Consider the following 27,552-nt stretch of genomic DNA (forward strand, 5'->3'; position numbering starts at 1 on the left):
CCCTTCCCTTTCATAGATGCTGCCTGGACTGCTAGGATCCTCCACCATTTTGTGTGTACAGCTCAAAATTTCCAGCACCTGCAGAATCCCTTGTGTTTATTCTTCTAGGCTTTGCGTGCTTAGTATCCCTTCACAACAAACTTGGCTTTCCAGGAATCAGTCTGATAAATCTTTACTGTACTTTCACTATTGCAAGTGTATTCTTTCATGGGAAAGGGGCCAGATTTACAAATGATATTCCAGATGTTGTCTCTTGTGGACCCTATATAATTTGACCAGGATATCGCTACTTTGTATTCAGTTCCTCTTATATAAAGACTAGCATGTCATTTGCTTTATGAATTGCTGGTTCACTAATTAGGACAACCAAATTCCTTTGCAAGCTGATATCATTCAATTCCTCATCAGTAAAATGAATAGACCATAAGGCATCGAAGAAGGATTCTGACTGAAAGGTACAAAATTATTTCATTTTCTGTGTCTGTAATCTGATTTTCCTGAGGTTACTAAGCTTTTTGCACTGTTGTGACTGAGTTCAAGAAAGCTTGCAAACTAAAGTGATGTTGTCACTTAGCATATCAGACATGGTCACAGTTGATCAATCAATAGTTGGGATGTTTGTATATTCAAGAGTCAGCACTCACAGCATTAAATTTGAGTATCCAGGATTTCTGTCCCCAGAAACTTTTAGACCATAAGGACATAGGAACAGATTTAGGCTATTCAGCTCGTTGAGTTTTCTCCACCATTCCATCCCTCTCAACCCAATTCTCCTGCCTTCTCCCCACAACCTTTGATCCCCCCCCCCCGACTAACCAAGAACCTATCAACCTCTGGTTTAAATATAGCCAATGACTTGGCCTGACAGCCGTTTGTGGGAATGAATTCCACAGATTCCCCACCTTCTGGCTAAAGAAATTCCTCTTCATCTCTATTTTAAAAGGGTGCCCCTCTATTCTGAGACTGTAGCCTCTGATCCTAGACTCACCCACTGTAGGAAACATACTTGCTACATCCACTCTGTCTAGGCCTTTCAATATTCGATAGATTCCAATGAGATCCCCCCCTCCCCTGCCATTCTTCTAAACTCCAGTGAGTACAGGCCCAGAGCCATCAAATACACTTCACATGTTAACCCTTTCATTCACTGAATCATTCTTGTGAACCCCCTCTTGACCCTCTCCAACATCTTTTCTTAGATAAGGGGCCCAAAACTGCTAACAGTACTCCAATGTCTTATAAAGCCTCAGCTCAGATATTCTTGCTCTAATATTCTAGTCCTCTCAAAATGAACGCTAACATTATATTTGTCATCCTTATGACCAAGTCAACCTGTAAGTTACCTCTAGGAAATCCTGCACAAGGACTCCCAGGTCCCTTTGCACCTCTGATTTTTGAATTTTCTCCCTGTTTAGAAAACAATTTATGCCTTTATACCAAAGTGCATGACCATCTACTTCTCTACATGATATTCCATCTACCACTTTGCCATTCTTCCAATCTGGACAAGAGTTCCTGCGAACCCCCTGCTTCCTCAACACTCGATAGCCCTCCAAATACTCCACCTTTGATTTTTTTCTCTATCAAAGTGGATAGGCTCATATCTTTTTCTACGCAAACAACAGGAATTCTGCAGATGCTGGAAATTCAAGCAACACTGATAAAAGTTGCTGGTGAACGCAGCAGGCCAGGCAGCATCTCTAGGAAGAGGTGCAGTCGACGTTTCAGGCCGAGACCCTTCAGTCCAGAAACGTCGACTGCACCTCTTCCTAGAGATGCTGCCTGGCCTGCTGCGTTCACCAGCAACTTTTATGTGTGTTGCTATCTTTTTCTCCGTTACATTCCATCTGCCATCTTTCGCCCATTCTGTTAGCCTGTCTGTATTTCCCTTTGAAGGATCCTTGCATACTTCTCATATTTTTGCGTTGCCCTATAGTCTTGTATCATCTTGGAATTTGGATATATTACACTTGGTCCTCTCTTTCCAAATCATTGATATAAATCAATCCCTGCTCTGATCCTTGTAGCACCCTATTGATTATATCATCTTGAGTTGAAAATGACTTACTTGTTTCAACTCTGTGTTTTCTTTTTGTAATTTAATCCTCAGTCCATATGAGTATATTACTGCCTATGCCATGTGCTCTAAATTTGTTTTATAATATGATGTGACTTATTGAAGCTCTTCTGTAAAGTCATAATACACCACATACATTGGTTCCCCTTTATCTATTCTGCTAATTACCACTCAAAACTCCCCACAGATTTATCAAACATGATTTTCCTTTCATAAACCTGCATTATATCTGACCAGTCCTCTTGTTATTTTTTCTATGATCTTCTTCCCTATTCTTGCAGCCTGTCCATCAAATCCAATTGAAAGAGGGAAGATGGGATGAAACAAAAGTTAACTCAGGATCAGGAGACAAGGCTTCCTCTGTATGCAAGTAGTTACGATCTGGAACTCTCTGCCCCAAGAGTGGTGTAAACAGTCAATCCGAACAATCAAAGGAAAATCAGATAGGCATGTGAGGAAGAACAGTTGCTGGACTATGGGGAAAGTGGGCATGAATAAAATGCTGGGATAAATCTACTTGGTGTCAATGTAGACCCAGTGGGCTAATTGATCTCCTTCTGTGCCATAAGAATTTAATGATTCAATGGTTCATAAGACTTTAAGTTATAGGAGCAGAATTAGGCCATTCAGCCAACTGAGTCTGCGTCGCCATTTCTTCACGCTTACTTATTATCCCTTTTATCCCCATTCTCCTGCTTTCTCCAGTAACCTTCTCGAATGGTTCAATAGGGGTCATGTGAGGAAAACCTGAGTGGGAAAGAATAACGTGATGAGAGTAGAGGACACGTATCAAATATGCATGCAACATCATCCTGAATGATGTTGTTGCTTCAGAGATGGATGTTTGGCAAAACCTCTAGAAGATGTCCTTTGATTTGCTGCAAGATATTATGCTTCAGAAGGTGTTTGGTTTGGTTAGTTCACAAGCGCCCTGTACACAATGGCATGTTAAAGTATTTTTGGATGATGAAGATTCAATTCAACAATATTTGTAGAATAGGAAGATTGACTTCTCAGCATTGTGTCTCTACATCCTTCCTACACCATAGTCATTTCCACATCAGAACACACACAGTTTTGCTGCTTGCTGAGTTCACTTTGCTCTGGTGCAGTAGCAACGATGATCCCCAGATCCTTATAACAGCCAGTCTTCTTGACTATCTTCATTAGAATATTCTTCAGGTGTCTTCTAAATCTTTCATTCACAAAAGCATAGAGGAGTGGGTTGAAGCAGCAGTGGGTGAAAGCAATGGACTCCGTCACTTGCAACGCATAATCCAGTCTTTTGCTCATCTCACAGCCGCCAATCACACCCAGATCCTCCAGGGAATGCAAGAAAAGGACAATGTTGTAAGGGAACCACAAAACAAAGAAAACAGCGACTAACATGATGACCAGTTTTAAGGCTTTGTCCTTGCCAAAGGATCTGGACTTGAGGAGGACAGATGCAATCCGTGTATAAAAGAAAATCATGGCAAAAAATGGAATGATAAATGCAATGATGTTGATCTGGAGTTGGATTGTAGTCTTCCAGAGCACTAGTTGATCACTACCATAGTTGCTGAGGCAGCTGTACCTATCACCGACTTTCCTGGACTGGCTGAAGATGAATTCAGGGATTGTAACCAACATTGCTAGGGTCCAGACAGCGGCACTGATGATGATGCTTTTGAAGATTGTCCTGTAGTTCTTCATAGAGACTGTGTGAACAATTTGCAGATACATGTCCATACTCATGCAAGCAATGAAGAAGATACCACTGTAGAAATTCATGGTGTAGACTGCACTTATTATTTTACACATGGCATTTCCAAAGATCCACTCTGAGGTCACATAAGTGGCCCAAAAGGGAAGGGATACAGCAAATAAAAAGTCAGAAATGGCCAAATTCAGTAGGTAGATGTCAGTCATCGTTTTCAATTTCAGATACTTAACGATCATGAGGACAAGGAAGCTATTGCCTAACATTCCAAAAACAAACACTGTAATATATAGCACAGGGAGGAAGATCTTCCCAAAGGCTTTCACTTCCTCCTTTCCACAGAAAAGGTAGGGAATGAGGTCAATATCGCTGTAGTTATAATCCTCATTGTAGTAGGTTGTATTGGGGGAAGGGTCCACCAAACTAATCGAACTCATCTTCATGAAAGTAACAGAAGAAACTTGGTTCCTCGCTGAAAGAAGAAAATACCAAAATTGTTAGGGATATTTCAACAGAAAATTCAATGATTTGCTCTTGAGCAAACATATATGAGTTAAAAAGAATTATTTTCTTCTTAGACTCAGAAGGAAACACAATAATGCTTTAGTTTTGTCATATGCAATGAACCCTCAATGATGAGATACAAAAGACAAAGGTTTTCACTCAAGTCTGCGCTGAATTAAATATAGCTGGAAATAACCATATTTAATTTATATACAGTAACACTATTCTTGATCTCAGGATTCAAAACATATTAAAACCAATGAACACACATCAAAGTTGCTCATGAACGCAGCAGGCCAGGCAGCATCTCTAGGAAGAGGAACAGTTGACATTTCGGGCTGAGACCCTTCATGAGGACCAACTGAAAGAAGAGCTAGTAAGAGATTTGAAAGTGGGAGGGGGAGGAGGAGATCCAAAATGATGAGAAGACAGGAGGGGGAGGGATGGAGCCAAGAGCTGGACAGGTGATTGGCAAAAAGGATATGAAAGGATCATGGGACAGGAGGCCCAGGGAGAGGGAAAACGAGGAGGGGGGAAACCCAGAGGATGGGCAAGGGGTATAGTGAGAGGGACAGAGGGAGAAAAAGGAGAGAGAGAGAGAAAGAATGTGTGTATATAAATAAGTAACAGATGGGGTACGAGGGGGAGGTGGGACATTAGCGGAAGTTAGAGAAGTCAATGTTCATGCCATCAGGTTGGAGGCTACCCAGACGGAATATAAGATGTTGTTCCTCCAACCTGAGTGTGGCTTCATCTTTACAGTAGAGGAGGCCGTGGATAGACATATCAGAATGGGAATGGGATGTGGGATTAAAATGTGTGGCCACTGGGAGATCCTGCTTTCTCTGGCAGACAGAGCGTAGGTGTTCAGCAAAACGATCTCCCAGTCTGCGTCAGGTCTCACCAATATATAGAAGGCCACATCGGGAGCACCAGACGCAGTATATCACCCCAGCCGACTCACAGGTGAAGTGTCGCCTCACCTGGAAGGACTGTTTGGGGCCCTGAATGGTGGTAAGGGAGGAAGTGTAAGGGCATGTGTAGCACTTGTTCCGCTTACAAGGATAAGTGCCAGGAGGGGGATCGGTGGGGAGGGATGGGGGGGATAAATGGACAAGGGAGTCGCGTAGGGAGTGATCGCTGTGGAAAGCGGCGGGGGGGAGGGAAAGATGTGCTGAGTGGTGGGATCCCGTTGGAGGTGGCGGAAGTTACAGAGAATAATATGTTGGACCCGGAGGCTGGTCGGGTGGTAGGTGAGGGCCAGGGGAACCCTATTCCTAGTGGGGTGGCGGGAGGATGGAGTGAGAGCAGATGTACGTGAAATGGGGGAGATGCGTTTGAGAACAGAGTTGATGGTGGAGGAAGGGAAGCCCCTTTCTTTAAAAAAGGACATCTCCCTCGTCCTGGAATGAAAAGCCTCACCCTGAGAGCAGATGTGGCGGAGACGGAGGAATTGCGAGAAGGGGATGGCATTTTTGCAAGAGACAGGGTGAGAAGAAGTATAGTCCAGATAGCTGTGAGAGTCAGAAGGCTTATAGTAGACATCAGTAGATAAGCTGTCTCCAGAAATAGAGACAGAAAGATCTCGACAGGGGAGGGAGGTGTCAGAAATGGATCAGGTAAACTTGAGGGCAGGGTGAAAGTTGGAGGCAAAGTTAATGAAGCCAACGAGCTCAGCATGCATGCAGGAAGCAGCGTCAATGCAGTTGTCGATGTAGCGAAGGAAAAGTGGGGGACAGATACCAGAATAGGTTTGGAGCATAGATTGTTCCACAAAGCCAACAAAAAGGCAGGCATAGCTAGGACCCATATGGGTGCCCGTATCTACACCTTTAGTTTGGAGGAAGTGGGAGAAGCCAAAGGAGAAATTATTAAGAGTAAGGACTAATTCCGCTAGTCAGAGCAGAGTGGTGGTAGAGGGGAACTGATTAGATCTGGAATCCAGAAAGAAGTGGAGAGCTTTGAGACCTTCCTAATGGGGGATGGAAGTATACAGGGACTGGACATCCATGGTGAAAATAAAGCGGTGGGGGCCAGGGAACTTAAAATCATTTAAAAGTTTAAGAGTGTGAGAAGTGTCACGAACACAGGTAGGAAGGGATTGAACAAGGGGGGATAAAACCGTGTTGAGGTATGCAGAAATGAGTCTGGTGGGGCAGGAGCAAGATGAGACAATAGGTCTGCCAGGACAGGCAGGTTTGTGGATCTTGGGTAGGAGGTAGAAACGGGAAGTGCAGGGTGTGGGAACTATAAGGTTGGTAGCAGTGGATGGGAGATCCCCTGAGTGGATGAAGTCGGTGATGGTGTGGGAGACAATGGCCTGGTGCTCCTTAGTGGGGTCACGATCGAGGGGTAAATAAGAAGAGGTATCCGCGAGTTGTTGCTGTGCCTCGGCAAGGTAGAGGTCAGTACGCCAGACTACAACAGCACCCCCCTTATCAGCGGGTTTAATAGTAAGGTTAGGATTAGTGCGGACGGAGTGGAGAGAAGAGCGTTCGGAAGGAGTAAAGTTGGAATGGGAACAAGGTGCGGTGAAGTCGAGACAGTTGATGTCCCATCGGCAGTTAGCAATAAAGAGATCCAGAGCAGGCAGAAGACCAGAGCCGGGTGTCCATGAAGAGGAGGAGGGTTGAAGATGGAAAAAGGGGTCATCGGTGGGGGGTGGGAAGAAGTAGGCTCGGAGACAGAGACGGCGGACATGGAACTCGCTGAGGTGTGGGCGAAGGGGGACAAACGTGAGGCCCTTACTGAGAACAGAGCGTTCTGCCTCCGACAGTTGAAGGTCGGAGGGGATGGTAAAGACCCGGCACGGATGAGAGCTGGGATCAGAGGGGGGAGGGGGGAGGCTGGGGGTGTCAATGGAGAGGGGAGGTTTGGGGTGAGAGGAAGATGGAGTCTCTGAGGGCCCAGGAGCTGACGGTGGGATCTGAGGGAGACGGGGCTGCGGAGTGGTGGTGGGGGAAGGGGAGACGGGAGTCACAATAGCAGCACATAAAGACCCGGCCTGGAGTTCAAGCCTGGAGTCGCAGTTGGTGGTTGCGCGATCGCTTTGAAGGTGTACTTTAGGAATGTACATAGTCAATTTAGTAGCATATTGTATGCCCACGTCAATTTACACACAGCACACTCTGCCAAATAACAAAGTGATAAACACAATATAATGTGTTTAATGATAAAAACAAAATAGGAACAGACACTTTGGTCAACAATGTCTGTGCTGAACACTAATGGTGAATTAAACTAAATATCTAATGTCTGTACATGATCATATCCCTCCGTTCATATTCATGTGTCTATCTAAAAGCCTCCTAAACGCAGCAATCATAACTGCTTCACCATTATCCCTAGCACCTAAAATTCCGTGTAAAAAACCTGTCCTCACACATCTCCTTTAAACTTTCCCCCTCTCACCTTGAATGCATGTTCTCCAGCATTTAACATTTTTTATCCTGGGGATAAAGATTCTGCCTCTCATAATTTTATAAGCTTCTATCAGGCTTCCTGTCAGTCTCTGAAGCTCCAAAGAAAACAATCCAATTTTGTCCAACCTCTCCTTATAGTTCATATCCTCTAATCCAAAAAACCTGATAGACCTCTTCTGTACCCTATCCAAAACCTTAATGTCTTTCCTGTAATTAGGCAGTCAGAATTACACACTATACTCGGTACAGCCGAACCAAATTTTACATAGCTGCAAAATGTTGTTGAATGATGGATCAAAGACTGAATAATTCCCTTCCTTTCCTCTTTTCAGAGAGGATAAATGAGGCTTAGTTTTATTTTTCACTTTTATTGACTGTCTACACTTGCCTTGGGAAAGCAACTAACATTATTGAAGACCACTCCCACTCTGCTCATTCTTTTCTCTACCCCACCCACACTTGAAAGCATGCACCTCCAGGCTCATGGACAGCTTCGACCCTGCTGTTGTGAGACTCATGAAAGGACTTCTTGTATGATAAAGGTGAACTTGTGTTTTCTCAATCCACTTGATGGTGGCCCTTGCACCTTATTTGTTTACCAGCAAAGAACTTCCTTTGTAATGGCAAGTATAACACTATATTCTGCATCTTGTTCTTGTTTTTCCTTTTCTACTACAGTACTGTGCAAAACTCTTCAGCACATACTATATAGGTATATAGCTCGGGAGCCTAAAGCTTTTGCACAGTAGTGGACCTGATGTTCTGATGTGATGGAATGATATGTCTGGATATCACGCCAAAAACTTTTTTCTCTGTACTGTATCTCAGTAGATATGACAGTAATAAACCATTATCAATTCCAAGCAGGACAGCACATTACCACATGAAAGGGTTAAATTAGAATTTGGTTTAAATTTCTGGATTAGTTTTGAAACTACAACCTTCTGACTCAGCAAGAAGGTTCTTCGCAGAATTAAAGCTGGCAGGAAAGATTAGGTTTAGTGTCTGTGGCTTAAAAAGAAACAAGAGATTTACGTAAATAGGCCACCGTGGGGTCTGCGGGTTTATAGTGGAAGTCAGAGGATGGTTTGTCGCCTGAGGTGGAGACAGAGAGATCCAGAACAGGAGGAGAACTGTCAAAAATGCAGATGACCCCATGTAATGGCCATTGAATTCCAGGAATTTGCGTTTAGTGAATTACACAGAACATAGAACAACAAACATTACAACACAATAGAGATCCTACAGCCCATAATGTTGTGCCAACCTTATTCAAAGTACATTTTGTTATTATCAAAGTATATATAAATTATACAACCTTGAGATTTGTTTACTTACAGGCAGCCACAAAGCAAGAAACCCAAAAGGACCCAATGTTAAAAAAATAAAAACCAATCCTCAATATGCACAGAGAAAGCAAAAAAAAAACACAAATTATGCAAACAATAGGAGCGAGTAACAACAACAGCATTCTGACCAAATTGAGTCCTTAGATCCAAATCCCTGGAGCAGCTCAGAGTACCCAAAGTCTCAGTATTCAGTTCATCGTATTAGCGGAGCAAATCGCCGCAAAGTTCGCGGACACGAAGCACAGCAGCTGGGGGCAGTCTCCCAGCCTTAGCGTCACAGAGAGAGGAACCCCAGTCTATTTGGGCCAGCACTTAAATTGTCTGAACAGCAGATTGCACCTCACAGTAGGCCCTGGGTCCCGCCGTGGCAAATTGCTCCAGGCCTGAAGAAGCCATTCTTGACCTCTCCAAATTGGCTCGGTGCCCAGAGCAATATGACCTACCCTAACATCAATCACTATCCAAAAATTTGAGATACAGAATAAAATCCACTCTCACAGAATGTATGTGGAAAAATGTATATAAACTCAAAGTTTATTTTTCTTTTCGACTTGCATTTCTTGATGCATACACAGATGACATATCTTTGCATTAGAGAAAATGGTGACACTTTCTCCTGTTTGGAAAAGGGACTGTTCTACTTCACTCCCTTTCACTCAGAAGGCACAGCCTCAGGATAGACAAATGTCCCTTTAGAACAGAGACGAGGAGGAATGGCTTTAGCCAGAGGGTAGTGAATCTGTGGCAGTCATTGCCATGGATGGCTGTGAAGGCCAAGTCACTGGGTATATTTAAAGCAGAGGTTGATTAGTGAGGTATCAAAGGTTATGGGAAGAAGTCAGCTGAATGAGATTGGGAGTGTTAATAAATCAGCCATGATGGAATGGCAGAGCAGACTCAGTGGGCCAAATGGCTTACTTTGCTCCTATGCCAATGCTCTTACGATCCTCCTGGTTTCAGTGAAAGGATTCTCTGTGGTCTGAGTCTCGGTCTTCCAAACGACAGGGGAAATGGCACCAAAAGACCTAGTTCTCCTTCCCCAATGTAGCCTGCATAGTGAAGGTACTCCCACAAGGACATCCGGGTTCCAAAGCCTGTGACAATGAAGGAATGGCCAATATACTTCCAAGTCAGGGTGTGTTATGAGTTGGAAGTACTGGAGTTCGTATATCTATATCCTGAACTCAGTCAACCCAATTGCCACTTTGGTGTTGTGTTCTCTCTCATGCTTCTGTTCTCTATCAATTGTTTTCTTTCTTTCCTTCCCATTAGCCACACAATTGCTTTTATTTGTAACCATGTCACAGGAAATAACATCCACCTGCTATTTTAAGGTCCCTGAACAGCTGGCTGGTAAGATTCTTTTATTGTATATGTGTTTTGACTTACAGTATTATAATAAATATGTAAAGGAAGAGAAAAAAATGCACTCAATTGCCAGAAGTATAAAGGCAATTAGTGTAACATCAGTGAGGAAATGTCTTTGTGATAAAGTGCATTCAACTTCAGTGCTCATATTTCCCATTTGCAAAAAGTTACTTATTTTGTTTAACTGATGTGCCACTTGAACTCACACTTGTTTTCATAAAGAGTCTTTGAATGTATCAAGGACTTTCATAATAGGCAGTCATGTTTTGATCCTCCAGGTAGTTTCAATTATTGACTGGAGCAAAACTGTGCAGTACGAAGTGTTATCAAGCTCTCCTCTACAATCACTCTGAGCACAGGTGCCCCACAAGGCTGTGTACTCAGCCCCCTGCTCTACTCACTGTACACCCATGATTGTGTAACAAAGTTTCCATCAAACTCAATATGTAAGTTTGCTGATGACACAACAATTGTAGGCCGTATCTCGGGTAATGATGAGTTTGAGTACAGAGAGGAAATTAAGAACCTGGTGGCATGGTGCGAAGACAATAACCTATCCCTCAACATCAGCAAGACGAAGCAATTGGTTGTTGACTTCAGAAGGGGTAGAGGACCGCACGACCCAATTTACATCAGTGGTGCGCAAGTGGAACAGGTCAAAAGCTTTAAGTTCCTCGGGGTCAATATCACAAATGACCTGACTTGGTCCAACCAAGCGGAGTTCACTGCCAAGAAGGCCCACCAGGGCCTTTACTTCCTGAGAAAACCAAAGAAATTTGGCCTGTCCTCTAAAACCCTCACTAATTTTTATAGATGCACCGTAGAAAGCATTCTTCTAGGGTGCATCACAACCTAGTATGGAAGTTGTCCTGTCCAAGGCCGAAAGAAGCTGCAGAAGATCGTGAACACGGCACAGCACATCATACAAACCAATCTTCCATCCTCGGACTCACTTTACACCGCACGCTGTCGGAGCAGTGCTGCCAGGATAATCAAGGACACGACCCACCCAGCCAACACACTTTTCGTCCCTCTTCCCTCCGGGAGAAGGTTCAGGAGCTTGAAGACTCATACGGCCAGATTTGGGAACAGCTTCTTTCCAACTGTGATAAGACTGCTGAACGGATCCTGACCCGGATCTGGGCCGTCCCTTCCAAATATCCGGACTTTCCTCTTGGGGTTTTTGCACTACCTTACTTTCCATTTTTCTATTTTCTATTTATGATTTATCACTTAAAATTTTAATATTTACTAATTTTTACTATTTTTAATATTTAATATTTGTAATCCAGGGAGTGGGAAGCACAGAATCAAATATCACTGTGATGATTGTACGTTCTAGTAACAATTGTTTGGCGACAATAAAGTTTAAAGTATAAAGTATCAGAGATACTTTCAGTTGGGCTAATGTCCTGTTTGTTTAGATAAGCTTAATCAACATCATACCAGTACAGTGAAGAGCAAAAGAGCCCAGTCCAGTACTTGTCCTTCATTCAAGTTCACTAGAACAGATAACGCGGTCATTGACTCTGGTGTTTATGTGACATTGCCATACCAAACTAAATTGTTCTGTTTCCTGCACATCATGCTGACTGTGGAATAACTGTTTGTTAGAACATTTGAAATAATTTCCCTGCTCTGCTTCAGAACCCCAATGCATTGTGATACTTATGGCTTCATTAACCTACATGGCTGCTGTTAGTGATTTGAGAACCTGTCTTGCTCCTTTATTCCACTGAATATCACCAATCCAAAGAATTTGCAGGCTCAATTTTCCTACCTAGAAGTAGCAAGAACACAAAATAAAACCAAAAGGAACCAAATAAATAAATAAATGGTTGGATGGATGAATGAATAAATGATTACTATCGAGAACGTGAGATGAAGAATCCTTGAAAGTGATTTTTTAAGTTGTCGGAACAGTTCAGTAATGAGGCGAGTGAAGTTGAGGAAAGTAATCCCCTCTGGTTCAGGAACCTGATGGCTGAGGGGTAATAATTGTTCCTGAACCTAGTGGTGTGGGTCCAGAGGCTCCTGTATCTTCTTCCTAATGGCAGCAGCAAGAAGGGAGAATGTCCTGAATGGTAAGGATCCTTAATGATTTCACTGTCAGCTTTCATCTGACAGTGCTCCATGTAGATGTACTCAATGGTGGAGAGGGCTTTACTTGCAATGTACTGGGCTGTCCCACTACTTTTTGTAAACTTTTCCATTCAAAGCCATTGGTGCTTTCATGCCAGGCTGTGATGCATCTAGTCAATATACTGTCCACTGCACATTATTAGATGTTTGTGAAAGTTTTAGCCTCGAAGGAAGTAGAGGCACTATGGTGCTTTCTTCATAATACAACTTACGTGCTGGATCCAGGACAGAACCTCTGAAGTGCTAACACCGAAGAATTTAAAGTTGCTGGCCCTCTCCACCTCTAACCACCCACCTCCCGATGAGGACCAGCTCGTGGACCTTCGGATTCTCCTCCTGAAGTCAATAATAAGTTCCTTGGACTTGCTGACATTGAGAGAGAGGTTGTTGTTGTGGCATCACTCAGCCAGATTTTCAGGCTGTCCTATATGCTGATTCATCACCACCTTTGATCTGTCCAATGACAGTGGTGCTGTCAGTAAACTTACATACAGTATTGGAGCTATATAGGTATAAAACGAGTAGAGTAGGGAACTGAACACACAGTCTTGTGGTTCACCTGTGCTGATGGTGATTGTGGAGGAGATGTCGTTGCTGATCCAAACTGACTGGGAGTCTACAAGTGAGGAAATCGAGAATCCAGTTGCACAAGGAGGTTTTGAGGCCCAGATATTGAACATTACATAATTGCTTTTATATTCGAGTCCTCTCGAAATGAATGCCAACATCACATTTGCCTTCCTCACCACTGACTCAACATGCAAAGTAACCTTTAGGGAATCCTGCACAAGGACTCCCAAGTCCCTTTGCACCTCAGGGTTTTTGAATTTCCTCTCCATTTAGAAAATTGTCTACACTTTTATTTCTTCTACCAAAGTGCATGACCATACACTTCCTGAGAGTGTATTCCATCTGCCACTTCTTTGCCCATTCTCCTAATCTGTCTAAGTCCTTCTGTGGCCTCTCTACTTCCTCAAGCTACCTGCATCTCCCCCTGTCTTCAGATTTTCCATAATCTTTGCAACAAGGCCATTAATTCCATCATCCAAGTCAGTATACATACTGTATAATGTAAAAAGAAGCAATCCTAACATCCCTGTGGAATACCACTAGTTACTGGCAGCCTACCAGAAATAGCTCCCTTAATTCCCACTCTGCCTCCTGCCGATCTGCTACTGCTCTATCCACGCTGGTATCTTTTTCTGTAATACCATGGGCTCTTAACTTGTTAAGCAGCCTCTTTTGTGGCACCTTGTCAAAGGTCTAATGAAAATCCAAGTACATAACATCAAGCATTTCTCCTTTGTCTCTACTGCTTGTTATTTCTTCAAAGAATTCCAACAGCTCTGTCAGGCAAAGTTTTCCCTTGAGGAAACCATGCTGACTGCAGCCTATTTTATCATGTGCCTCCAAGTACCCTGAGACCTCATCCTTAATAATCACCTCCAATATCTTCCCAACCACTGAGGTCAGGCTAACTGTCCTATAATTTCCTTTCTTCAGCCTCTCTCCCTTCTTGAAGATTGGAGTGACATTTGCAATTTGCCCGTCTCCTGGAGCTAATCCAGAATCTAATGATTCTTGAAAGATCATTACTAATGCCTCCACAATCTCTTCAGCCACCTCTTCTGGAACCCTGGGATGTAGTCCATCTGGTCCAAGAGACTTGTCCACCTTCAGACTTTTCAGTTTCCCAAGAACCTTCTCCCTGCTAATGGCAACTTCACTCACTTCTGACCCCTGACACTCTTGGACTTCCAGCATACTGCTAGTGCCTTCCACACTGAAGACCAATGCAAAATACTTATTCAGTTCATCTGCCATTTCCTTGTCCCCCCATTACTACCTCTCCAGCATTGTTTTCCAGTGGTCTGATATCTACTCTTGCCTCTTTTTATACTTTATGTATCTGAAAGCTGGGGAATTTAAATCCAGGTGAGTAGATAAATAAGAAACCCTTATAAATCTTGTTACAGTAAACGTGAAATCCTTGGAATTCCAAAGGAAGCATCTGGTTCACTAATGTCCTTCAGAGAAGGAAATCTGCTGTCCTTACCCACTATGGTCTATATGTGACTCCAGTTGACTGTTAACTACCTCTTAAGTTCAAAGACAATTATGGTCAATAAATATACTGCTGTGAATGAGTATAAATAAGTGCTATGTGCAGCTGAAGCAGTGTGTGCAGCTGATAGAACTATGTAAACTACTTGACACCAGGATACAGCTGAAGTGAAATTTTGTTCCTCCAAAACTGCAAACTCTGTATGTGTCTTCCCTTTGGTTTTGAGTTTCCAGGAAGCTGACTCTACTTTCAATAAATTTTCAAGAACAGCCATATGATCTGACTGTCACCACCCAACAACCTCCAAAATCAAGAACCAAAACACAAGTGGCATGAACATTGACTTCTCAAACTTCCGCTAATGCCCAACTTCCCCCTCGTACCCCATCTGTTATTTGTTTATATACACACATTCTTTCTCTCTCTCTCTCTCCTTTTTCTCCCTCTGTCCCTCTGACTATACCCCTTTCCCATCCTCTGGGTTTTTCCCCCCTCCCCCTTTTCCTTCTCCCTGGGCCTCCTGTCCCATGATCCTCTCATATCCCTTTTGCCAATCACCTGTCCAGCTCTTGGCTCCATACCTCCCCCTCCTGTCTTCTCCTATCATTTCGGATCTCCCCCTCCCACTTTCAAATCTCTTACTAGCTCTTCCTTCAGTTAGTCCTGACGAAGGGTCTCGGCCTGAAACGTCGACTGTACCTCTTCCTAGAGATGCTGCCTGGCCTGCTACGTTCACCAGCAACTTTGATGTGTGTTGCCAGAATTATGCCAGAATTGCATAGAGTTATATAGGCTTACTTCATGGAAACAGCCCTTCCACTCAGCATGTCTATGCCAACAACTTTGTCCAGCAAATCTATGGTCATCATGCTACTTCTCCAATTATGTTCCTTCACAGTGATACCCATAGAAAGGGCTGGAGTGGTTCACAACTTCTACTAAAGCCATCCTGACACCAGAATAACTCTTCATGACTTGGCTGTTCACTGCTAAATCTTTGAGTTGAACTCTCAAAGTTCAAAATAAATTTATTATCAAAGTACATACTGTATATGTCACCAAATACAAGCCTGAGATTCATTTTCTTTTGGGCATACCCAAGAAATCCAGGAAACAGAATAGAGTCAATGAAAGACCACACCCAACAGAATGGGTAAACAACCAGTGTGTAGATGACAACAAACCATGCAAATACAAAAAATATTAATAATAATAAATAAATGAGGAAGAAGGATCAAGAACATGAAAACGAAGAGTCCTTGAAAGTGAGTCCATAGGTTGTGGGAACAGTTCAGTGACAGGGCAAGAGAAGTTGAGGAAAGTTATCGTTCTGGTTCAAGAACCTGATAGTTGAAGGGTGATAACGGTTGCTGAACCTGGTGGTGTGGGTCCTGAGGATCCTGTACCTCTCTCCTGATAGCAGCAATGAGAAGAGAGCCTGGCCTGGAAGGTGGAAGTTCTTGATGATGATGATGCTGAGAATCTCCTGTGACAATATTTCATCTGGATGTGCTCAATGTTGAGGAGGGCTTTACCCGTGATGTACTGGGCTGTATCCACAATAAGATTTTCCATTGAACAGCATTGGTGTTGCTATAACAGGCAAAGATGCAACCAGTCAATATACCATCCACCACACATATATAGAAGTGCGTCAAGGTTTTAGATGTCATGCCGAATCTTTGCAAACTTCTAAGGAAGTACAGGCACTGCCGTGCTTTCTTCATAAAGGCTTTTACATGCTGATCTCTGAAATGATAACATCTTTAATTCGGCCAACAACAATGGTGTTATGGTATTGGAGCTGTGCTTAGCCTCACAGTAGTAAGAAAAAAGATTAGGGCAGGAGGCTAAGTACACAGACTAATGGTGCAGCTATGTTAATGGAGATTGCGGAGGAGATGTTGTTGCCAATCCGAACTGATTAGAGTCTGCAAGTGAAGAAATGGAGGACCCAATTGCACAAGGAGGTGTCGAGGCTAAGGTCTTAAAGCTTATTGATTAGTTGTAAGGGAATTATAGTGTTAACTGCTGAGCTATAGTCCTGATGTATGTATCTTTGCTGTCAAGATGATCCAGAGAAGAGTGAAGAGGCAATGAAATGGCATCTGCTGTGGACCTGTAATGCCAGTAGGCAAATAGAATGGATCTAATTCACTTGTATGTTTTCCACACCAACCTTGCAAAGAAATTCATCACAGTGGATGTAAGTAAAACTGGATGATAGTGATTGAAGCAGGTTACCACATTCTTCTTAGGCACTGGTATGATTGAATCCTGCTTGAAGCAGGTGGGTACTTCAGACTGCTGAAGCGAGAAATTAAGTATTTCAGTGACTACAATTTACAGGGGACTCAAGAGACCACAAATACTGGAACCTAGAGCAAGACACAAAACATTGGAAAAACTCAGCAATTTCAACCAACTTGAATGTTGACCGTCCATTTCACGGATGTTACCTGACCCGCTGAGTTCCTCCAGATTTTTGTGTGTTGCTCCACATCTCACATAATAATTGAGTTTGGTACTCAATTTGTGATCTAGTTGTTGATGGGTTACAACAAACCAGACTATAAATGTATCCAAATGAGCAGATAATGGTTACATCAACTGGAAATACAATAAAAAAGCTTCTGAGATTTGCGGGCAATGAGCTTACATCTTTAAAAATGCAAACACGAGGAAATCTGCAGATGCTGGAAATTCAAGCAACACACAAAAAATGCTGGTGGAACGCAGCAGGCCAGGCAGCATCTATAGGAAGAAGCACAGTCGACGTTTTGGGCTGAGACCTTTCGTCAGGACTCAGTGCAAATTCAATGCAGGAGAAATGCCGAAATGTTTGGTGTGGTAATCAAGAGAAGAGCCCAGACTGTCATATTCTGGCTTGACTGTATAGATCACAGATGGCATAGGGCAAGTGTAGAAATAGTGTCAAATCTCTGGATGTCTGGCACATCACTGCCTCATGTAGAGTTGTGGAAGTTGGTATGGGAACTTGCCCTAGTAGGATGACTGTAAGCAAAATGCTACTCTGCTATGAAGAGCATATTTAGCACCTCCACTATACCCCACAACCTCTGCAATTCACAAGTCTTCCTGCTCCCATTCCTTGCCTCACCCTTCTGCCCTCCCCCTCCAGCATCAAACAAGATTGTAGCTTATTCTCTACAACCACCCACCCGGTCTCCCCCTTCCTTCTGCATGAAATTGCTTACCTCATTATGTTCTTGCACTTTATCATTTATCTGCATTGCCCCTTTTGGTAGCTTTTATACTTTATTCTGAATTGTTATTGTTTTATTTTATTCTAGCTCAATGCACTATATAATGATTTGATCTGTATAGACAGTATGCAAGATAAGCTTTTCATTGCATCTTGGTACATGTGACAATAATAAAACAATTCCAATACCAATACACAACTATCAGTGGAGTTAGACCGCATCCCTTACCCCATCACACACAGCCCCAACTGCCACTTGTTGTGGGTTACAACCCTTGCAGTCACCGCCCATCATCTTCAGCCCACACCCACTTTCTATGGCATTGCAGTACCTGCCCTACCAAGCCTTACAATAATTACAGAGACAAATGAACTTGGGGCTCCTTCCAGCAAGAAACTGGACTGGAGATCATTCAAAGCTTAAAGCCTGTTAAAAAGACTCTGGAGCCTCAGAGAGTTAACTTGCCATACTGAGCATGTACTTGTACAAACCACAATCAACAGCATCAATCTATAAAATCCGATCTCAGAACTAAGGGCCACGCTGTTTCCAACTGTCACACTTAGTGATAACTGAAATTCAGGCTCTGAGCTGTGTCATTCAGCACAAACCCTGATCTCACAAATTACCAAAAAGCTGTGCAATTATTAGATTATTAATGTAACTCAGTTTAACAACATTTCACCTCTCTTACTTTACCTTCTAAGTGCAGCCTTGTTCGTTGCTATGTTGCCTTCTGTGCCTACCAGCAGTTTGCTCTATTTATATTCTGAATGTATTTCCTTTACTCAGCATCTGGCCTTAGCAACAGGGTTGCTTCCTGTAATAAGTTTCTAAGCCAGTGACTAGTGCTGTTCTGCAGGGTGAAATACAACAATTGTTCATCCCAGTTTGGCAAAAGAATAAATCAAGGAAGGTAGTGCACCCGTGGCTGACCAGGGAAATTAGGGATAGTATCAATTCCAAAGAAGAAACATACAAATTATCCAGAAAAAGTGGCTCACCTGAGGACTGGGAGAAATTCAGCATTCAGCAGAGGAGGACAAAGGGCTTAATTAGGAAGAGGAAAAATGATTATGAGAGAAAACTGACAGGGAACATAAAAACTGACTGTAAAAGCTTTTATAGATATGTGAAAAGAAAAAGATTGGTTAAGACAAATGTAGGTCCCCTACAGACAGAAACAGGTGAATTGATTATGGGGAGCAAGAACATGGCAGACCAATTGAGTAATTACTTTGGTTCTGTCTTCACGAAGGAGGACATAAATAATCTTCCGGAAATAGTAGGGTACAGAGGGTCCAGTGAGATGGAGGAACTGAGCGAAATACATGTTAGTAGGGAAGTGGTATTAGGTAAATTGAAGGGATTAAAGGCAGATAAATCCCCAGGGCCAGATGGTCTGCATCCCAGAGTGCTTAAGGAAATAGCCCAAGCATTAGGGATAATTTTTCAAAACTCTTTAGATTCTGGACTAGTTCCTGAGGATTGGAGGGTGGCTAATGTAACCCCACTTTTTAAAAAAGGAGGGACAGAGAAACCAGGGAATTATAGACCAGTTATCCTAACATCGGTGGTGGGGAAACTGCTGGAGTCAGTTATCAAAGATGTGATAACAGCACATTTGGAAAGCGGTGAAATCATCGGACAAAGTCAGCATGGATTTGTGAAAGGAAAATCATGTCTGACGAATCTCATAGAATTTTTTGAGGATGTAACTAGTAGAGCGGATAGGGGAGAACCAGTGGATGTGGTATATTTGGATTTTCAAAAGGCTTTTGACAAGGTCCCACACAGGAGATTGGTGTGCAAACTTAAAGCGGTATTGGGGGTAAGGTATTGATGTGGATAGAGAATTGGTTGGCAGACAGGAAGCAAAGAGTGGGAATAAACGGGACCTTTTCAGAATGGCAGGCAGTGACTAGTGGGGTACCGCAAGGCTCAGTGCTGGGACCCCAGTTGTTTACAATATATATTAATGACTTGGATGAGGGAATTAAATGCAGCATCTCCAAGTTTGCAGATGACACGAAGCTGGGCGGCAGTGTTAGCTCTGAGGAGGATGCTAAGAGGATGCAGGGTGACATGGATAGGTTAGGTGAGTGGGCAAATTCATGGCAGATGCAATTTAATGTGGATAAATCTGAAGTTATCCACTTTGGTGGCAAAAACAGGAAAACAGATATTATCTGAATGGTGGCCGATTAGGAAAAGGGGAGGTGCAATGAGACCTGGGTGTCATTATACACCGGTCATTGAAAGTGGGCATGCAGGTACAGCAGGCGGTGAAAAAAAAGGCGAATGGTATGCTGGCATTTATAGCGAGAGGATTCGAGTACAGGAGCAGGGAGGTACTACTGCAGTTGTACAAGGCCTTGGTGAGACCACACCTGGAGTATTGTGTGCAGTTTTGGTCCCCTAATCTGAGGAAAGACATCCTTGCCATAGAGGGAGTACAAAGAAGGTTCACCAGATTGATTCCTGGGATGGCAGGACTTTCATATGATGAAAGACTGGATGAACTAGGCTTATACTCATTGGAATTTAGAAGATTGAGGGGGGATCTGACTGAAACGTATAAAATCCTAAAGGGATTGGCCAGGCTAGATGCAGGAAGATTGTTCCCGATGTTGGGGAAGTCCAGAACGAGGGGTCACAGTTTGAGGATAAAGGGGAAGCCTTTTAGGACCGAGATTAGGAAAAACTTCTTCACACAGAGAGTGGTGAATCTGTGGAATTCTCTGCCACAGGAAACTGTTGAGGCCAGTTCATTGGCTATATTTAAGAGGGAGTTAGATATGGCCCTTGTGGCTAAAAGGATCAGGGGGTATGGAGGGAAGGCTGGTGCAGGGTTCTGAGTTCAGCCATGATCATACTGAAAGGCGGTGCAGGCTCGAAGGGCCGAATGGCCTACTCCTGCACCTATTTACTATGTTTCTACGTTTCTATGTTGCCTTCTGTGCTTACCAGCAGTTTGCTCTATTTATATTCTGAATGTATTTCCTTTACTCAGCATCTGGCCTTAGCAACAGGGTTGCTTCCTGTAATAAGTTTCTAAGCCAGTGACTAGTGCTGTTCTGCAGGGGTTGGTGTTGGCTCCATTACTTTTCATGTTATGAAATCGATGATGGAATTGATGGCTTCGTGGCCAGGTGTGCAGATCCGTGTGAGTCCATGCAAGTCTGGTGGTTGAGGCCTGGATGTAAAATACATGATCAGCAAGTCCTGGGGTTGATACCCAGGTATCAGTGAAGTCCAGAGGGCAAAATCGAAGTCCAGAGCTAGGCAGGTCCAGAGGCAGAACTTTGAATGTTGAAGACGGAAGTTGAGGGTAGAGGCTCAAAAGGAGTAATGAGAGCCATTTACCCACCCCCTAAGTCACCGCGGTCAGAGGCCCATGGAAGTCCAGAAGTCAAGGCCCAAAGGTCAAACCCATGATCTACAAGTCCTTGAGGCTGAAGTTCAAAGTTCAAAGTAAATTTATTCTCAAAGTACATATATGTTACCATATACAATCCTGAGATTTGTCTCCTTGTGGGCATACTCAAAAAATACAAGAACCATAAGAGAATCAGTGAACAAACAATGTGCGGAAGACAACAAACTGTGCAAATACTAAATAATAAGAAATGGTAATATCAAATAAATAAGCAATAAATATCGGGAACATGAGACAAAGAGTCCTTGGAAGAAAGTCCATAGGTTGTGGGAACAATTCAGTGCTGGGGTGAGTGAAGTTATCCCCTTTGGATCAAGCCCCTGATGGTTGAGGGGTAATAATTGTTCCTGAATCTGGTGATGAGAGTCCTGAGGCTCCTGTATCTTCTTCCCTATAGCAGCACTGAGAAGAGATCATGGCCTGTGTGGTGGTGATGTCTGATGATGGATGCTGCTTTCCTGCAAAAACACTCCATGTGGATATGATGGGGACGGTTTTATCTATGATGGACTTGGTCGTATCTTTTTGTCGGATTTTCCAATCAAGGGCATTGGTGTTTCCATACCAGGCTATGACGCAGCCAGTCAATGTACTCTCCACCACACATCTGTAGAAGTTTGTCAAAGTTTTAGGTGTCATGCCGAATCTTTGTAAACCTCTAAGGGAGTAGAGCAGCTGTCATGCTTTCTTCGTAATTGCACTTACATGCCGGGCCCAGGACAGGTCCTCTGTAATGATAACACTGAGGATTTTAAAGTTGCTGACCCTCTCCACCTCTGATCTCCCAATGAGGACTGGCTCATGGACCTCCAGTTTCTTCCTCCTGAAGTCAATAATCACCTCCTTGGTCATGCTAACATTGAGCAAGAGGTTGTTGTTGTGCACCACCCTGCTAGATTTTCAATCTCCCTCCTATATGCTGATTCATCAGACAGCAAAAGTGGTGTCATCAGCAAACTTAAATGTGGTGTTGGAGCTGTGCTTAGCCTCACAGTCATAAGTGTAAAGCAAATAGAGCAGGGGGCTAAGAGCACAGCCTTGTGGTGCACGTGTGCTGATGAAGATTGTGGAGGAAATGATTTTGCCAATCCAAAATGACTGGGGTCTTCAAGTGTAGAAATCAATGATCCAATAGCACAGGGAAGTATTGAGGCCAAGGTCTTGAAGCTTATTGGTTAGATTTGAGGGATTGATAGTATTGAGTGCTGAGCTGTAGTCGATAAAGAGCATCCAGATGTTCCAGGGTTGAATGAAGAGCCAATGAAATGACATCTGTTGTGGACCTATAGTGCCGGTACGGAAACTGGAGCAGATCCAAGCTGCTTCTCAGGACTTGGAGACCAGAAGGTTAAACCTATAACTGGAGGTATGATGTCTGTGAGTCTGAAATTGAGGAGCAAAGATTGGAGGCCCAGAGGCAGCTCGTCCTGGGGTTGGAGACCTGTCTGTGGATGGGTGGATAGGAGGGTCGATGGGAGGGAGGAAAGGGTCTTGTTTTGCTATTGTTGTCTTGTTTTGTTGTTGTTGCTGCAGCTTGTGTTGTTCTTCTGAACATTGTAGGCATCCTATGTTGGCAGTAGAATATGTAGCAACACTTGTGGCCTGGCCACAGCATATCCTTGGGTGTATTAGTTGTTAACACAAAGAATACATCTCCCTCTATGCTTCGATGTACATGTGATAGGCAAATCTGAATCTCACAGAAAGTGGAGGGGCAGGTAGTGTTGGAGAAGAAGGGAGTGCAGAGAGACTAGGACAGGTTAGAAGAATGAACAAAGGAGTGGCAAAATGGGAGTACAATATAGGGAAATAAATGATCATGTACTTTGGTAGAAGAAATAAATGTATAGACCACTTTCTAAACAGGGAACAAATTCAGAAGTCAGAGGTGCAAAGGGTCTTGGGAGTCTTAAGGCTGATTTATACTTCTGCGTAGTAGCCTACGGCATAGCCTACACAAGTGACCTACACCATTATGAGCATTTATACTTGTGCACTGGTGTGTCTGCATCGCTCTGCAATTCACCGCCAAAACGCTAGTTGGCACTGTGTTGAGTTTCTTCGTGTAGAAACTCAACACGAAGAAACTCAAACTTCAAACAACGGCGACTGAAACTGAAGGAGGGTGAATTTTCTGTGCTTGTCCGGCCACTGAGAGACATGGACGAGGAAATGCGTTTCAAGTATTTTCGGATGTCGGCAGGTAGATTTGACGATTTGGTTCATCGTCTCCAACCATTTATTTTGCATCAGTGTACGCACAGTATACTCGGAGACTGGCAATCATCATTCAAGTTTTAGCTTCAGGTGGAAGTCAACAGGATGTAGCAGCTACAAACTGGCGTCAAGCACAGGGTCCTCCTTAATTTCAGAGGTCTGTAAAGCTTTATGGAACGCATGGCAGCCAGAGTTCCTTCCCTGCCTTTCAGTCACCCAATGGGAAGCTATTGCAATTTAGGAGGAAATGCGATGCTACCAAGCGGACCAATCACAGTTGTTGCGGTCTGCGTCACCGTGACGCATAGTGTATATATGTAGAATGTAGAATATAGTGATTTGGTTACAGAGAGTAAGCATTGCAGGGAGACAATAAGGTGCAAAGTTAAAGTGAATTGGAATTAGTTTATTATTGTTAGATAGAAACATTGAACATAGAAACATAGAAAACCTACAGCACAATACAGGCCCTTCGGCCCACAAAGCTGTGCCGAACATGTCCTTACCTTAGAACTACCTTGGCTTACCCATAGCCCTCAATTTTTATAAACTCCATGTATCCATCCGGGAGTCTCTTAGAAGACCCTATTGTTTCCGCCACCAGTGGCAGCCCATTCCATGCACTCACCACCCTCTGTGTAAAAAAACTTACCCCTGATGTCTCCTTTCTACCTACTTCCAAGCACCTTGAAACTATGCCTTCTCATGCTAACCATTTCAGCCCTGGGAAAAAGCCTCTGACTATTCACATGATCAATGCCTCTCATTATCTTGTACACCTTTATCAGGTCACCTCTCATCCTCCGTTGCTCCAAGGAGAAAAGGCCTCGCATGGGGTACCTTATCAAATTCCATGCTAAAATCCAAATACACTACGTCTACAGCTCTACCTTCATCAATGTGTTTGGTCACATAGATGCACCAAATTACAGTGAAAAGTTTGTCTTGAATACTGTTCATACAGATCAAGAAGTAGATTGTGAGGTCGAGAATCTAACTGTGTTAAGGGGCTGTTCAATACTCTTATAACAGTGGAATAGAAAATGTCCTTCAGCCTGGTAATACATGCTTTCAGATTTTTGTATCTTCTACCCAGTGGGAGGGGCATGAAGAGGGAATGTTCAGGGTGAGTAGGGCCTTGATTATGTTATCTGCTTTACCAAGGCAGCAAAAAAGTGTAAACAAAGTCCACAGAGGGAAGGCTGGTTTCTGTGATGTGTTGAGCTGTGTCCACAACTCTGCAGTTTCTTGCATTCATGTGCAGAGCAGTTGCCATACCAGGCTGTGAAGCATCCAGATAGGATTCTTTCTATAAAGCATCAATAAAAATTGGTGAGGGTCGAAGTGGACGTGCGGGATTTGTTTAGCTTCCTGGGAAAGTAAAGGCACTTATGAGTTGTCAGCTGGGAGGACTTCAGGAATATGTTATGGACAAGAGTGGAAGTGAATACAGCAGATGGAAAATAATGTGAAAAATATCTGGCCATCCACTTTGGTTCATATAACAGAGAAGCAGTATAATTTTTAAGTGATGTTGCACAGGTACAACCATGTACATGCGTGCACACCTGCTAAGTTTTCCTGACCCTCCATGAACAGTCAAAGAATATAAAAGGTAATATCTAGGAAAGGAGTCGATGTTGGCCTGGTGTTCCTCATGGTCCCAATCTAATCACCACGTGGCTGTGGAGTACTCCACATCCACAATGGTTGGTCTCTGGAGAGTTGTCACTCCTTTGCACTTGAAGTTTCTAAACCTTATAGTGTTCCTTGTCAGTTCATATCCTGTAGGCTCAAGGTCACCTAACCTACCTCGGTCAATTTCTTGTTGGCTCTGGTCCAGGGCTACAATTAGCATTGTCCTATGGTCTTTGCCCTCAGCCTCGTGCCTTTGTTCTTTTCAAAGGAGTATTATGAATAAAGCGGATGAGCTTAGAGCCTGGATCAGCACTTGGAGCTATGATGTTGTGGTCATTACAGAGACTTGGATGGTTCAGGGGCAGGAATGGCTACTTCAAGTGCCAGGCTTTAGATGTTTCAGAAAGGATACGAAGAGAGGCAAAAGGGCGTGGCACTGTTGATCAGAGATGGTGTCACAGCTGCAGAAAAGGAGAAAGTCATGGAGGGGTTGTCTACGGAGTCTCTGTGGGTGGAAGTCAGGAATAGGAAGGGGTTAATAACTCTACTGTGTGTTTTTTATAGACCACTCAATAGTAACAGGGACATTGAGGAGCAGATAGGGAGACAGATTCTGGAAAGGAGTAATAATAACAAGGTTGTTGTGGTGAGAGATTTTAATTTTCCAAATATTGATTGGCATCTCCCTAGAGTGAGGGGCTTAAGTGGGGTGGAGTTTGTTAGGTGTGTTCAGCAAGGTTTCTTGACACAATATGTAGATAAGCCTACACAAAGAGAGGCTGTACTTGATCTGGTATTGGGAAATGAACCTGGTCAGGTGTCAGGTCTCTCAGTGGGAGAGCGTTTTGGAGATCGTGATCACAATTCTATCTCCTTTACCATAGCATTGGAGAGGGATAGGAACAGACAAGTTAGGAAACGTTTAATTGGAGTAAGGGGAAATATGAGGCTATCAGGCAGGAACATGGAAGCATAAATTGGAAACAGATGTTCTCAGGGAGACGTACCGAAGAAATGTGGCAAATGTTCAGGGGATATTTGCGTGGGGCTCTGAGTAGGTAAGTTCCAATGCAACTTCTTGATGCTTTCCCTGGCAGTGGCTGCTAATTCTTTGGCTGATTTCATCGGACACTCGTTCACTGACAAACTCAAAAACTTTGGCCTATTTTGCCACTCTGAGTCTTCATCCAGGTCTTGAGGGCTGGCTCCTCTGGTGATTACATCAGCAATATTTTGTGGACCAGGAATCCACCGCCAGTCCTGGATCCCTGTGCTGTTTTGGATCTCTCCGATCCTATTTACAAAGAATGTTTGATAGCCATAGCTTTCTCGCTGTACTCCTCGAAGAGCTTAATTGCATCCTCCCTGAGGCCATCTGAGAGTGCTATGTCCTATGTGTCTTTGACTGGATACCTTTCACCCGTTGCCTCTTGGAACGCCCTTTCTACCAGAATAGCTCCCTTCTGCTTAGCAGGAGTTACCAGGCCAACTGGGTCATACAGCCCTGATACTTGGCTGAACAGTTCTCTTCATGTTGGGGGTTTGGCGTCTGGTCTCTGATTTCCTCTTGTAGAAGGTCTTGGCCAAGTCTCATTTTTTGCTTTCTCTTCGAGAAATTGATTGTAATCATGACATGGAGCTTGTCCTCTTCTACTATGTAGCCCAGGCCAAGTGCCTTGTTGTCATCATCATGCATTTGGTTTGGCAAGACCATGGTTTCTGCCTTGAACTTCTCCAGCTTGTCATTGCACTCTTTCCTCCCACTTTGCCCAGAAAAGACCCAAGGCTTGAGCTTGAAACCTCCGGCCTTCAGGATCTGCTTCACATTTGCTGTGATGGATTTCAGCTGGTCAAGGTTGTTGTGGGATGTGAGAATGTCATCAACGTAGCTGTCATGTTGGAGCACCTGCCGCTCCTCTTTGAGGTGGGTGAAAGGAGGGAGGTTAGCAGTTTTGCACATTTCTAGCTGCGTAATTCACCCTGCTGGTTTATCTCCGATGTTCACTCTTGTGATTGCATATTCCCCCAGCTCCTCGTCCTCGGAGTCTCGCCAGAGGAATCTATGCAGGTGCACTTCTCGGTCTTCCAACCAAACCGAATTATACATCTTTTTAATGTCACCCAGAGCAGCCTATACTCCACCCTTGAATCTGAGTAGGACAGTGCGGAACTGGTTGAGGACATCTGGACCTTTCATTGGCAGGTCGTTCAAGCTCACGCCTCTGAACTTCTGGCTGCTGTTCCACACGAGTCTCACTGGGGTCGTGACAGAGTGCAGGCTCAGAGCAATAAGGTGACTCACGTACCAGACTGGCCTGTTCCAGTTGATGATTGTGTCTTTGGACAATTTCATTGCAGCCCTTCGATCGACCATGTCATGCACTTGAGCAGTGCAGGCAGCT

General features: G+C 43.6%; 1 protein-coding gene across 1 annotated transcript; it reads right to left on the reverse strand.

Annotated features, from left to right (window-relative positions):
* Nucleotides 1-1,795: 1,795 nt before the first annotated feature.
* On the reverse strand, nt 1,796-18,574 carry LOC134343669 (atypical chemokine receptor 2-like). Its single transcript, XM_063042431.1, has 2 exons — nt 18,556-18,574; nt 1,796-4,251 (listed from the first exon to the last, which is right to left on the reverse strand). Exon 2 carries the CDS (start codon nt 4,220-4,222, stop codon nt 3,116-3,118), a length of 1,107 nt encoding a protein of 368 aa, XP_062898501.1. The 5' UTR covers nt 4,223-4,251; nt 18,556-18,574; the 3' UTR covers nt 1,796-3,115.
* Between the last annotated feature and the right edge of the window lie 8,978 nt (nt 18,575-27,552).

Source organism: Mobula hypostoma, chromosome 3 (assembly GCF_963921235.1).
Source record: "Mobula hypostoma chromosome 3, sMobHyp1.1, whole genome shotgun sequence".
NCBI classification, from domain to species: Eukaryota; Metazoa; Chordata; class Chondrichthyes; order Myliobatiformes; family Myliobatidae; genus Mobula; species Mobula hypostoma.

Excerpts from the sequence above, each read along its gene's own strand:
- LOC134343669 (XM_063042431.1), bottom strand. The coding sequence starts at position 4,222 with ATGAAGATGAGTTCGATTAGTTTGGTGGACCCTTCCCCCAATACAACC.